Raw genomic sequence first — 14049 nt, forward strand, 5'->3', positions numbered from 1 at the left:
GCTCCATCTTCAACGTGATTGAGTATAGGTGGTGAACTTGTAACTGACACAGGCAATGAGGGCGGAGTTACTGACTGGGAGGAGGGTTGGCACTGTGAAAAACTCTCCCCCCTCTGAAGTTTTCCTGCTTTCTACTCACTGGTTGTGTTTCTCTCATCATGTTAGCACTTTCTGGTTCTGCAGGTGCAGTTTGGGGATGCTCTCTAGCAGGTCTTGCAGACTGTCGAGTTCCCTGATACTCAGTGGAACAGTTTGGGCATGTGCGGGATGTAACACCAGGCATGGAACATCTAAAACAGTAGAGACCACCATCATTTTTCATCTGGACCCTTGATGGCTGTGACAGGCTGGTGCCGAGAACAGAATGGAGCTCATGGGCACGCAGCACCAAGTCCATTACTGACCTGACAGGTGTTCCATATAGTGCCACTCTGTACTTCTCTACTCCATGTTTACAGATAAGGTCAATCTGCTCCTGCTCAGGTGGAGGGTTCCTCAGTCTTTGGAACTCACTGACCATATGGGCCACAAATGTAGGGAGAGGTTCTTCAGGGTACTGGAAACTGTCTAGGATACCCCTTATAATATTCTCCTGGTTGTCAGCAGGTAAGAACACAGTTCTGAAAAGTCCACAAAATATAGCCCACGTACAGACATGAGAGCTGAGAACATTAAACCACTTCCTTGGTGCATTAGCTAGAAAATGTGGTAGTTCTCTGAGAATCTGTGTGTCTGTTAAGTCTAAAGAAGTATTGTAAGCATTGACAGACTGCAGCCATTCCTCTGGGTGAAGACCACCATCATTAGTGAACACAGGGGGCTCCAATTTTGTTTAGTGCAACGCGGCAGCGAGCACTCTGGTAGTATTAATTAACTCCAGCGAAACCAAATGGGTCTGAGACGAAGCCCTTGTGGTCTGAGTTGGGTCGGGTGCTGAGTCGCATTGCTCCTTTCTCCTGGCATGTAGACTAGGCACATATGGAGTAGATGACGCTTGAGTAAAAGGTAAAAGTAAGTAGTAGTAGTAGGTAAAAGTAAAAGTAATCTGAGTAGCTGGGACTTTAGGAACAGTTTTAGTTTGTTGAGTCCAACGTTCTAAAACATTTTCTGGAGATCCAATGAACCATGTAAACATTGTTGAAGCATGTCCACCTCTTCTTTTAGACTTTGTACTTTGAGTTCTAGGTCAGGGGTTTTGCACCTGACGGTATTTTGGTTTGGGAGCAACCTAAAGTCCAAATCATGATGGCTACACTCGTAGCCATCATGCACACTTATGTGAACCCGAGTCCGTGCAATGCAAGTTGTGCTAGGATGAATTCAGTTCTGTCTTTTCCTTTTATTTATTTATTTATTTATTTTTCCAAGTACTCACGGCTTCAGTTCGTATTTTCTCTGATGGACTTAAAGGCTCGCAGCCCTGATCCGGTACAGAGTTGAGTCCAGTAAGAAATTTCTGAAGGGAGTGTTCGGAAAAAAAAAAAAAGGTCTGCCGCGCGCTTAGCCGATGAGGGGTTTTCCGCTTCGCTTTGCCGTGCACACAGGCACATTCAGAAATTATAAAGCAAAATCCATCTCACGTCTAGGCGGTGCAGTTGTTCCACGTTGTCACGGTAAAGGGTTTAAACCTGGGACCGTGTTATATTCCAAAAACGGCGTTGAAGATTCCGCTTGTTGCCGTTGAAAAACTCCGAAGTCCGCGCCTGGCCTAGCTCAGTTCGTTCCCACGAGATATGGCGGCGGACGTCCACTATACTGTAAAGTACTTCTTCCATGTTTCAAATATTAGCTGGTAGAAGATACTGCATACTGAGGTCCAAGAGAAATTGTTCTGGCGCCATTTGTAACGCTTCAGGTTGTGTTTAAGAGGAGAGGAGGCGGTAGACTCGACTGGACAGTTAGAAATTCACAACTACACTGGTACTGAGAATTCCACAGTGTTGTCCTTTAATAAAACGCTCTTCACCAACCTTACAAGCCCGGTTGAACGGCTGCTACACATTCACACATGAAATAAGCAGAGTTCAAAGCAACCCGTAACGTCACCAACGTAAGAGTCTGTCTCAGTCCAGGTATTGTAACAATTTTTAACGACTGTTACAGTATCCAACTGTAGCAGGTTTCTCAGACGTTCTCTAAAAAGAAACAGCGACGCATACATGACATCATCTGAGATACTAGAATGTCTTAAAGAGATACTACACAATTACGACTGTTACAGCGCCTTGGAAGATACCCATTGTGTTGGTTGAGTCCTTCATCTCCATGACCAGAAGACTCTCAAAGAAGATTTTCTGTTTTTTTTAATTTATTAACCAATGGAGGCCTGGATTTGGAGCCACACACAAAATTAAAGTGAATAAACACTACAGGCTGATCCAACTTTAATGTAATGTCCTTAAAACAAGTCAAAATGAGGCTCAGTATTGTGTGTGGCCTCCACGTGCCTGTATGACCTCTCTACAACGCCTGGGCATGCTCCTGATGAGGTGGCGGATGGTCTCCTGAGGGATCTCCTCCCAGACCTGGACTAAAGCATCCGCCAACTCCTGGAACAGTCTGTGGTGCAACGTGACGTTGGTGGATGGAGCGAGACATGATGTCCCAGATGTGCTCAATTGGATTCAGGTCTGGGGAACGGGTGGGCCAGTCCATAGCTTCAATGCCTTCATCTTGCAGGAACTGCTGACACACTCCAGCCACATGAGGTCTAGCATTGTCCTGCATTAGGAGGAACCCAGGGCCAACCGCACCAGCATATGGTCTCACAAGGGGTCTGAGGATCTCATCTCGGTACCTAATGGCAGTCAGGCTACCTCTGGTGAGCACATGGAGGGCTGTGCGGCCCTCCAAAGAAATGCCACCCCACACCATTACTGACCCACTGCCAAACCGGTCATGCTGAAGGATGTTGCAGGCAGCAAACCGCTCTCCACAGCGTCTCCAGACTCTGTCACGTCTGTCACATGTGCTCAGTGTGAACCTGCCTTCATCTGTGAAGAGCACAAGGCGCCAGTGGCGAATTTGCCAATCCTGGTGTTCTCTGGCAAATGCCAAGCGTCCTGCACGGTGTTGGGCTGTGAGCACAACCCCCATCTGTGGACGTTGGGCCCTCATATCATCCTCATGGAGTCGGTTTCTAACCATTTGTGCAGACACATGCACATTTGTGGCCTGCTGGAGGTCATTTTGCAGGGCTCTGGCAGTGCTCCTCCTGTTCCTTCTTGCACAAAGGCGGAGGTAGCGGTCCTGCTGCTGGGTTGTTGCCCTCCTACGGCCTCCTCCACGTCTCCTGGTGTACTGCCCTGTCTCCTGGTAGCGCCTCCAGCCTCTTGACACTACGCTGACAGACACAGCAAACCTTCTTGCCACAGCTCGCATTGATGTGCCATCCTGGATGAGCTGCACTACCTGAGCCACTTGTGTGTATTGTAGAGTCCGTCTCATGCTACCACGAGTGTGAAAGCACCACCAACATTCAAAACTGACCAAAACATCAGCCAGACAGCATAGGTACTGAGAAGTGGTCTGTGGTCCCCACCTGCAGAACCCCTCCTTTATTGAGTGTGTCTTGCTAATTGCAAATAATTTCCATCTGTTGTCTATTCCATTTGCACAATAGCAAATTGTGCAAATTTGGGGGAAATTGATTGTCAATCAGTGTTGCTTCCTAAGTGGACAGTTTGATTTCACAGAAGTTTGATTTACTTGGAGTTATATTGTGTTGTTTAAGTGTTCACTTTATTTTTTGAGCAGTGTGTGTGTGTGTATATATATATATATATATATATATATATAAGTTATTCTTGAGATAAGGGACAAAATGGTTTTAAATTTCTTCCACCAAAAATGTTATTAATTCCTGAAGTTATGTATTCATACATGACAAATAATGTTTTGGGAATGTAAATATGTAAAGGTGCAGGCTCCCAGATGCAACATTTTCTTTTGAATTACATTTTTACTGGATCTGACTGAGAACTTTGTCAAGACCATCAGACAAAAATAAATTGGTATAAAATTATTTTATAATGAACTTATGACTGATATTTTTACTCTCTGTGGTGTCTTAATTTTTTTAATTACGTTCCATGTTTTTTTTAATTAATCATACCACAATTTAAACATTTATTTTGTTTGTATTTAATTACTCCATTCTAATTGATAAAAAAACAATTTTGAAAGTAATCACCACAATGAACAGTGTCATTTATTAGTAAAAAAACAACATATGCACCAAATAGATGAATTCAGACATTTCACAAACAAATGCCTATCAAGAAAAAAATAAACATTATTTTAAACAAAATGCAACATAAACTACATCTGACAGAGTTGACGGCACATGACGGTGTTGACACAGAACTGACGGTGGTGACAAACTAGTAAGTAAAAATAAAACACTTAACTTGAAATTACACATAAGAAAAATTAAATGCTGAAATGTTGTAGAATATGAAGACATGAAGAAAAAAATGTGAAATAACCATATTTAGATTTCAAGGAACGTCTAAATTTTTGAGAACGTACCTTTGTCACTAAAGTCATCAACCAGGATGATTTTCAATCAAAATGTAGAAGATGAATATAAACAAAAATATACAAGACAGAACTCTCAAATATATTGTGAACTAATTTATATCTTTCTAAATCACTTAAAAGTCAGTATATTTAATCCCCAGGCAATAGACGTGTCACATATTCTCCTTCAATAAAATCCATAACAGCTGGTGAAATGTGGTATACACCCCTGGTGCTGCTTGTGCGGACTGGTGAGGATGGTTTTCTCAGCCTAACTAGGACATCCGAAAATGGCACAAAGCAGACATCCCGACGACCTTGTTTTTGCTTGAAGCTTAGTTAGAGTTGGTCCATGAGGTTGAAAAAATTCCACTTGTACGTCTTCGTGCTCTTTGTCAATTTGTAAGGCTTTAGCCAGCCACCACTTTCCATCATACATCACAACAAGCCAGTCTTCACTTAGGACATCACTAGGACCTATGGTGGTTGTTGTTCCTTTAGATGTCTTGCTGGGCTCCTTCTCCATTTCCTCCATCAGCATTTCCAGAGGATTCTGAACTTTAGCAGTGGTTGAACTTTCATGGACATCTGGGTCCTGTGTTGCGTCGCCAAAAGAATGAATGGTGGGACTGAAGCACTTGCAAATCTGTGGCTCTCCGCAAAAACATGAAAGGAACCTACAATGGATGACATTCCCCTGAGCTAGCACTTGGTGAATGTTTCTTGTTCCTGGAATTGATTTCAGGGTTTGCAGGAGGAGAGAGTCATTAGACTGAAAATCTTCATTTGTCACAAATTGCAGCTTGACACCACTTAAGCTGTTGAACACCATGTCAAAGAATAATTTGCCATCTATGATATCCTGACCTCTCAGCACAATATTGTCAGCACATCTCTTCACCGTCGCCCCAATGCCATCTGGAGCGCCCTTGCCATGTGATGTTGGGAAGAAATTCCATGTAGCTTTCTTAAATCCCAGACATTGCGGGACAACACAGAGGAGAAAGAAGTTCTTTTTATTTTTATATTGTTTGCTTGGACCATCAGACCAAAAGTGGATAGTGGATAGACCAACAGCAGATAAGTTTGAAACTTTCTTCAAGGTTGCTGGTTGCCACAGCATTGAATGATTTCAAGACCTCAAGCATCAACATGGCATTCTCATGGTGCTGACACAGACAGGTTTTTCGATCTGAGGCTCTGATAGCTGTGATGTGGAAAGGACACAAGGCACAGAATGAGTAACTAAGCTTAATATTTGGGTTTTGTTGGAGAAATACACCATGAAGGTTTTGCATAGTATTAGTTAGAATCATTCGTTGACGTTTTATTTTATTTCTGGTGATGGTGTCTTGCTTGTCAGTCGTCACCCTGGAATTGTTTTCCAAAAACATGTGCACACTCCGGGAAATGCGCTGGAGAAAACTAGGCTTCCTTTGTTTTTGCACTTTTCTCTCAGTGTTTTGTAAGTCAAGCCAAACTCTTGAACCCGATGATACTTCATCGGGTATCATCGGGTTCAAGAGGCTACTGCCGGTATTTCTTGAGAATTCTACCAGACAAAGAAAGTTGTGCGTGCTTGCTTTTGTTACAAGTTTGCTTCTTCTGGGAATATGATGGGCATTGCTTTTCAACTCTGCAGTCAAGGCATGGTGGAAAACTAATGATCTTTTGATTAATGGATTCCTTAGTTTGCTCCCTTGAAGCAACTTTTTGGTCTTACTCTGAGGGGAGTCTTTTGTTTTTTTACGTCTGTCTCTCTTTTATGCGTACAAGTCACTTTTTTAGAGTGCTTCTCTCTTTTGATAACTTGTGAATTTTGTCTTTTAGTTCTTTGACCTGTCTTGAATGCCTTTTCCTCATTCTAGATCTTTCCCTTTCCCTGCTGCACGCTGCCTACTGCTCCTTGGTTCTTCAAAATTTAAATCTACAGGACTCTACGGTGGGGTATCTACACTTTTCTGGCCTTCCTTTGCTCTTTTTCTGCGTTCTCTTGACTCCTTCTGGTTTTCCTTCCAAAGTCTTCTCTTATGTCTCTTATCTCTTTCACCCAAATCAGTGATATGTTTTATTTTTCCCCCTTCCACTCTCTGTCTCCATCTTTTCCTTTCCTTTCTTAAAAACTCTTCCTTCAGCTCAGGCTGGCTATTAATTTTTTCTCTCCTTCTTTTCTGATACTCCCTGTTCCTTCTCTTGCGCTCCTCCACTGATAGCTTTTCTCTGGCCATTGTAGCCTGAAATACAGGCAATTATAATCAGCACATTGATTGTCATGGGATAAACATACCCTTCCCTTTCAAAATAAACTACATCTTAATAATTTTATAGGACTAATAAAATTGTATTAAATTTAAACTATTAAATTGTACAAGTTGCTGAAAATAATCAGAAACATGTTTAAAAAGAAATACTTGATGCATGTGAAGTGCTGTCATTTATGTAAAATACAGTAAAATTAATTAACTGCACACTTAAGTGACATTTGTCAACACCATCACTAAGAGAGTCAACACCGTCAGTTAAAAAATCTGATGGAGTTGACGTCTGACGGAGTTGACAAAACGCCATGCTAACTTCATTTATATAATGATATTCTGAAGGAGGCCATATTGTAGCTCATCAGTTCCTTTAGATCCTTAAAACATACCAATATTAAGCATTTATTGAACAGAATTTCATCAAAATTTAAATTTTGAAAAATGTTACTTATGGTGTTGACACTTCATGGTTGTGACGAGTAGTATAAACTTACCAGAGCTGCTTAGCCCCCCCAAGCACAGGAAGAGAAAGTAAGTGGTCATGGGGTCCTCAGAATTTCTGGTGTTCCTCAATAATGCCAGATTTTTTCTTAACTTTTTTTTATGTCTGACGGAGTTGACAAAAACTGAGGACACAATTTCAATTGAATTTGAAAATACATTAAATGACTTTTAATTGCATTCATTGATACTTATGAAGTTAGTTGTTTGAATACTTATAAAATAATGTATTATGATAACTAAATATAATTCTTTTAATTCTTTTAAACTATGATAATGTATTGAGTTCTGCACCAGGACAAGGGCTTTTACAGACACCATGCACCTACTACAATGTTTAAAATAAAAAAATATTCAGCAAACACCAGGAAAACATACATTGTTGTGCTCAGATGACCCAGGTTAGTTTAGTCAGATATTTTAAAAAGTTACATTTTATGTATATTTTATTCAAATTTTGTACTTTATCCATAGGACCTGTTTTGTCCCTATTCTCTCTCTCTCTCTCTCTCTCTCTCCCTATATATATATATATATATATATATATATATATATATATATATATATATATCTTTGTGTGCTTTGGAGTTTCTGTGCTGATTAATTGTTTTAGTGAAGCAATAAAACCTGGGTAGCTCTTGAATTGCTACATAATAAAGCTGTATTTTCCTCATTCCACTGGCTGCAATGTTGACACCTTGAGATGCCATGAGACCTAAATTCTGAACATCATGGCTTGGAGTGCATCTCAGTTTTCCATGTCTGGCATATAACCATTCATTATAGCTTTAAACTGGTTCTATTGATCCTGTGTCCAGACAGTGGGATAATCAGTAGCCCAGCATCATGACCTGTTTGTTCTGAAGGTCCTGCAGCTTCCACTTCTCTTCCTAACATGGGGCCTCCTCATCCTGACTCTCATATTGACAGGAGGAACCACAGAGCTCTGTTAAGTTAAAGCTCATCTTCTGAAGTTGGGATATTTTTTCTCCAACAGGTTTCAGAGGAATCACCTCAAACCAGACGTTGGACTGGATTTTATTTCAATGTCATTTGTGAATGTTAGAGCCTCATTTTCAACAGTGGAGCTATAAAAGTTGAAAAGGGTTATCATTTTGGAGAAAATCTCAACATCAATATTTCCACTAAATAAGAGGCAAAAATAGAAAAATTGTTTGATAGAGGAAAAGCCTCTCAGACTCTGAGCCCAACAGCACCAAACAATTTTTTTTATATTAGACAATTAATTTAATTTCACATAATTATCGCGGTAGAAACCATTTGTTTGTTAAATACTTAATGAAACCTATTTACCGTTGTTGATGTTTGTTGTATATGAGTATACTCACAAAGAATGAGGTAATTAGTCCAAGTTAGTCGTTTATTGAAAACTACCGCGGCTGTGATGTGCCAAGACAAAGGGTAAACAAAGGTAAAACAACCCGAACAAGTGATCAACTCAAAACCACTTGCACCTTTTTACTCTTAAAACATTTAGTTCATTACAGTAACAGCTTTGCAGGCTTAATATTTATTTTGCAATCATTAATAAGCCTCTCATGAACACAGCGGTGGTTGATTAGTTAATTTAGCACCCCGCCTCCAGGCTCTGTGCTGTGCTTCGTTACATGCGACCTAATGCAAGTTGTTGTTTTTCTGATATAAAAGAAGAAGAGAGAGCTGAGCTAATTTTTTTATAGCCTGATTGCATTTTTCTGAGAATTCAAGAAAATGTGATAAGCTGCGATGTGGTGAGGAGGAGCTGATCTCCGCCTTGCAGCGGGAGGAAAGCAGGCGGCTCAGACGGTTCAGGTAAGCTAACGATGATTTTTGTATTAAACTACGATAAAACTTGTAATAGCGCCGAATATACATGAGCTAATGTTAGTCAGGGTATTGCAAATAATTTAAAATTGTCAGAATTAATTCATAATATATTCCAATGTGTTTTCATGTTGGCAAACTGCCGCCGCAGACCATTGTGGTTCTTCGTGCAGCCTTTGGGTTGTAGGATCTCATCAGTGTTCGTCTTCCAGTGTTTACCTTCAGGATGTCCAGAGACCTCCACCTTTGTGGAGCAGGAATCACATGAGCTCAATATGCTGATGAAACATTTCTGATGTTTCATCAAAAAGTGTCTGATGTTCTTACGGAGTTGAAGTGCATTAACAATCTGTTGTTTTTAACTTTTCAATAAGTCTAAACTCGGTGTTAATTATCACTAATTAAGGTTACAGGTTTTGGACACATTTTCTCACTTTCTTACATTGAAGATTCTGCAGGAAGACAGCTAAACAGTGAGTGAATAGAATGATTATGTATAAACTAACAAACATGATTTGTATTTTGGGTTCTTGTTAACATCCATCCATCCATCCATCCATCCATCCATCCATCCATCCATCCATCCATCCATCCATCCATCCATCCATCCATCCATCCATCCATCCATCCATCCATCCATCCATCCATCCATCCATCCATCCATCCATCCATCCATTTTCTTCCGCTTATCCGGGGTCGGGTCGCGGGGGCATCAGCTTCAGAAGGGAGGCCCACACTTCCCTCTCCCCAGCCACTTCTTCCAACTCCTCCGGGGGAATCCCAAGGCGTTCCCAGGCCAGCCGAGAGACGTAATCCCTCCAGCGTGTCCTGGGTCTTCCCCGAGGCCTCCTCCCGGTGGGACGTGCCCGGAACACCTCACCAGGGAGGCGTCCAGGAGGCATCCTTACCAGATGCCCGAGCCACCTCAACTGGCTCCTCTCGACGTGGAGGAGCAGCGGCTCTACTCTGAGTCCCTCCCGGATGACCGAGCTTCTCACCCTATCTCTAAGGGAGAGCCCAGCCACCCTGCAAAGGAAGCCCATTTCGGCCGCTTGTACCCATGATCTCGTTCTTTCGGTCATGACCCAAAGCTCATGACCATAGATGAGGGTGGGAACGTAGATCGACCGGTAAATCGAGAGCTTCGCTTTTTGGCTCAGCTCTCTCTTCACCACGACGGACCGGTACAGCGCCCGCTTCACAGCAGACGCTGCCCCAATCCGCATGTCGATCTCCCGCTCCCTTCTTCCCTCATTAAGTTAAATGAAATATTTATATAATGTTATTTTCACTCTGGCTAAAGCTCCTCACATTTTGGGAGGATTGTATTAGGACCTTGATATAAACTACAGTAAGTACAATAATGTGTGGAGTGAGCAGAAATAAAGAGACTTTGTTCACTGAGACACAACAACTTTTATTTTTCTTTTGTTTGTCTCAATTCTCCATGGAGCTCTGCCATCTCAGCTGGTAGCTGCTTCCTCCTGAAGGAGATCCAGGTGTTCTGATGGTTCTCCATCATGTCAGACATTGTTCCTCATCTTCTGCTCCCTGGGAAAAGTAATTAGATGTTATAGCTTATAGCACATAAATGTAGATAAATAACAGAGTTACTAATGTGGACGTTACATACACATAAGGAATTATTTAATGTTACTATATATATAGATACAACACTTTTTCTTTTTTTTTTTTACCATCCAGCCAGAATTAAATAACTGGAGTAGTTGTGTAAATTAAAGACAAAATCCAATTACTTCTAAGTTTTAGACCTATGCAGGCATACAGCCATGGATAAAATACCACTATCATTTTCTTCAGGCTTATTGTTCATTCTACAATTAATAATTCATAACAATTTGATTAGAGAACTGATATCTAGCCATTTTACAATAGGATGTCATATGACATGTTTTATTATCTCACAATGGGGGAAACTCAGATGCAACAGAAAAATGAGAAACAATCCAAGCACGTAGATTCACACAAAGATAAACAAATGACGGTAACATGCTGAACAATATTGAGTCATTTATAACTAATGTGCAACTGAGTGTCTTCAGAAAATGCGCATGTTGTGTTTGAGCAATAAAAATACAGCAGGCTTTGTGTTTTAAATGTCGTCCATGGCTGTATTTATGCAACCTTAAATGTAGTAACAACCAGACAGATATATCTACAAACTGCTCACCTGGCTGGAGAGCAGCAGCGGCATTAGCTGCGTCTGAGCCGGTGTTCACCGAGGGGCTGCGTCGCTCCGAAGCGGCTAACGAGGCTTTCCATTCTCTCCACTACGGTGACAAAAGCGACTCATTCCTTACAGCTCCATCGAGCTGCCGCTGAATATTGAAATCCGAAGCCGGCATCTTTTAGTTCATGGCTTGTTTGTATCTTCCATCACTTCCGTGTTGCAGCGAGTTTCAAAGTTGCGCCTTCATTTTTCTTCTCTCTTCGACTCGCTCTTCTGACCTCACACCTTCGGCCAATCAGTGAACAGCAGCGAAGCTTGCGTCACCTACCAAACCAGGGCTGGCCCTGCTGACCCTGCTCTGAAGCAGGACCCAAAAAAGCAGCGCCAGCCCCGTTGAAAAGGCTGGTGGAAACACAAGGAAAGCGAGCGGAGCCGAGCCGGGCGGGCCGGTGGAAAAGGGGCACCAGTGGGCACAGTCGCGGCTGCACAGTGAACTCACTGATTTTTTTACAGCCGCTCCTCTGTCTTGCAGGCACTGCGTACCCCCGCTAAATCTTTTAGGGGTACGGCAGTACCCTGCCGTATCCCGTTACTTTCACCCCTGTATATATGTATATATATATAAAGATGCAAGTGGTTTAGAGTTGATCACCTGTTCACGTTATTTTACCTTTGTTTACCTTTGCTGTGGCGCATCACAGCCGCTGTAATTGCTGAACATTCAATAAACGACAAACTTGGACTTATTATCTCGTTCGTCTGCAACTATGTCATTTACAGCAAACATCAAACACGGTAAATATGTTTCATTAAGTATTTAACAAACAAATTGCTTCTACTGTGATAATTATGTGAAATTAAATTGTCTAATTCAAAAATAATAGTTTTATTGCTCTCTGGCATCTCGCTTTGAGCTCAGAGTCTGAGAGGCTTTTCCTCTATCAAACAATTTTTCTATTTTTGCCTCTTATTTAGTGGAAATATTGATGTTGAGATTTTCTCCAAAATGATAACCTTTTTCAACTTTTATAGCTCCACTGTTGAAAATGAGGCTCTAACATTCACAAATGACATTGAAATAAAATCCAGTCCAACGTCTGGTTTGAGGTGATTCCTCTGAAACCTGTTGGAGAAAAAATATCCCAACTTCAGAAGATGAGCTTTACCTTAACAGAGCTCTGTGGTTCCTCCCATCAGTATGAGAGTCAGGGTGAGGAGGCGCCATGTTAGGAAGACGAAGTGGAAGCTGCAGGATCTTCAGAACAGTCAGGTCATGATGCTAGGCCTACTGATTATCCCTCTGTCTGGACACAGGATGAATATAACCAGTTTAAAAGATAAAATCAATGGTTATATGGCTGCGCAGTTGGTAGAGCTGTTGCCTTGCAGCAAGAAAGTTCTGGGTTCGATTCCCGGCCTGGGTCTTTCTGCATGGAGTTTGAATGTTCTCCCTGTGCATGGTAGGTTCTCTCCGGTTTCTCTGGCTTCCTCCCACAGTCCATAGACATCACCGTCAGGTTAATTGGTCTCTAAATTCTCCCTAGGTGTGTGTGTGCATGGCTGTTTGTCCTGTGTTGCCGTGCGACAGACTGGTCTCGCCCGGAACGTTAGCTGGAGAGAGGCACCAGCAACCCTCCCAACCTCACTAAGAGACAAGGGTGGATGGATTTAAAACTACTTTCACTGTATATATATATATATATATATATATATATATATATATATATATATATATATATATATATATATATATATATAAAATACATGTAATTTTTTTCTTTTAATCTTTTTGTGAAATTAGTGTATATTATCAGTCTGGTACTGAACTGAGCCTAATTATATTATATTAATTAATGTCATACTAATTTGGATTTTCATCCAATTAATTTTTATTTTATTATTTTTATATGTATGAATGCTACAGTTGAGATGATTGGTCTGTGCTATGTGGGAAGATTTCTGTGTTAGGAGCTGCTGCTATGTCCTTTGTGCCTTTTGTTGCCTTTTTAAAGGGTGCATTAAACGTGCAGTGACCAGACTTCTGCCTCTCGTGTCTGTGTACCATTCTTTCTACCATTTGGAACCTGCTAGAAATACAGTAAATCAACAAAGACAGATTGCATTCAGACTGACCTGCTCCGAAGGCTGACATTATCTCTCAGAGTACTCTCATTGTGTGACAGCAGATTTTGCAGCGTCCTCCGCACCTCACTCCAGGCTTCATAACCAAGACTCATGAAAGCATTTAGTGTAGGCTTGAAAAAACAGAACAGAGTAAAACATTAGGAATATCCATCCATCCATCCATCCATCCATCCATCCATCCATCCATCCATCCATCCATCCATCCATCCATCCATCCATCCATCCATCCATCCATCCATCCATCCATCCATCCATCCATCCATCCATCCATCCATCCATCCATCCATCCATCCATCCATCCATCCATTTTCTATACACCCTTATCCCTAAAGGGGTCGGGTGGATTAGGAATAGTAAATTTCAATTTTAAACTGATAAACTGGGCTGCACAGTGGCGCAGTTGGTAGAGCTGTTGCCTTGCAGCAAGAAGGTTCTGGGTTCAATTCCTGGCCCCGGTCTTTCTGCATGGAGTTTGCATGTTCTCTCTGTGCATGCGTGGGTTTTCTTCAGGTACTCTGGTTTCCTCCCACAGTCCAAAAACATGACTGTCAGGTTAATTGGCCTCTCTCCAGATTGTCCCTAGGTGTGAGTGTGTGTGTATGGTTGTTT

At 41.5% G+C, this 14049-nt stretch overlaps 1 protein-coding gene across 3 annotated transcripts in view; it reads right to left on the reverse strand.

The window, feature by feature from the left end:
• fah (fumarylacetoacetate hydrolase (fumarylacetoacetase)) overlaps nt 1–14049 on the reverse strand; it is a 101526-nt gene that overhangs the window by 80538 nt on the left and 6939 nt on the right. For all 3 annotated transcript variants that reach the window (XR_014086828.1, XM_081604962.1, XM_081604961.1), the window contains exon 3: nt 13429–13550. Coding sequence is in view for 2 of the 3 variants with exons in the window: in XM_081604962.1 (XP_081461088.1) it covers nt 13429–13550 (122 nt within the window). In the remaining variant the exon portion in view is untranslated. The remainder of the gene's footprint in view (nt 1–13428; nt 13551–14049) is intronic.

The sequence above is a fragment of the Poecilia reticulata genome, chromosome 3, assembly GCF_904066995.2.
Source record: "Poecilia reticulata chromosome 3, P_reticulata-male-v2, whole genome shotgun sequence".
Lineage (NCBI taxonomy): Eukaryota > Metazoa > Chordata > Actinopteri > Cyprinodontiformes > Poeciliidae > Poecilia > Poecilia reticulata.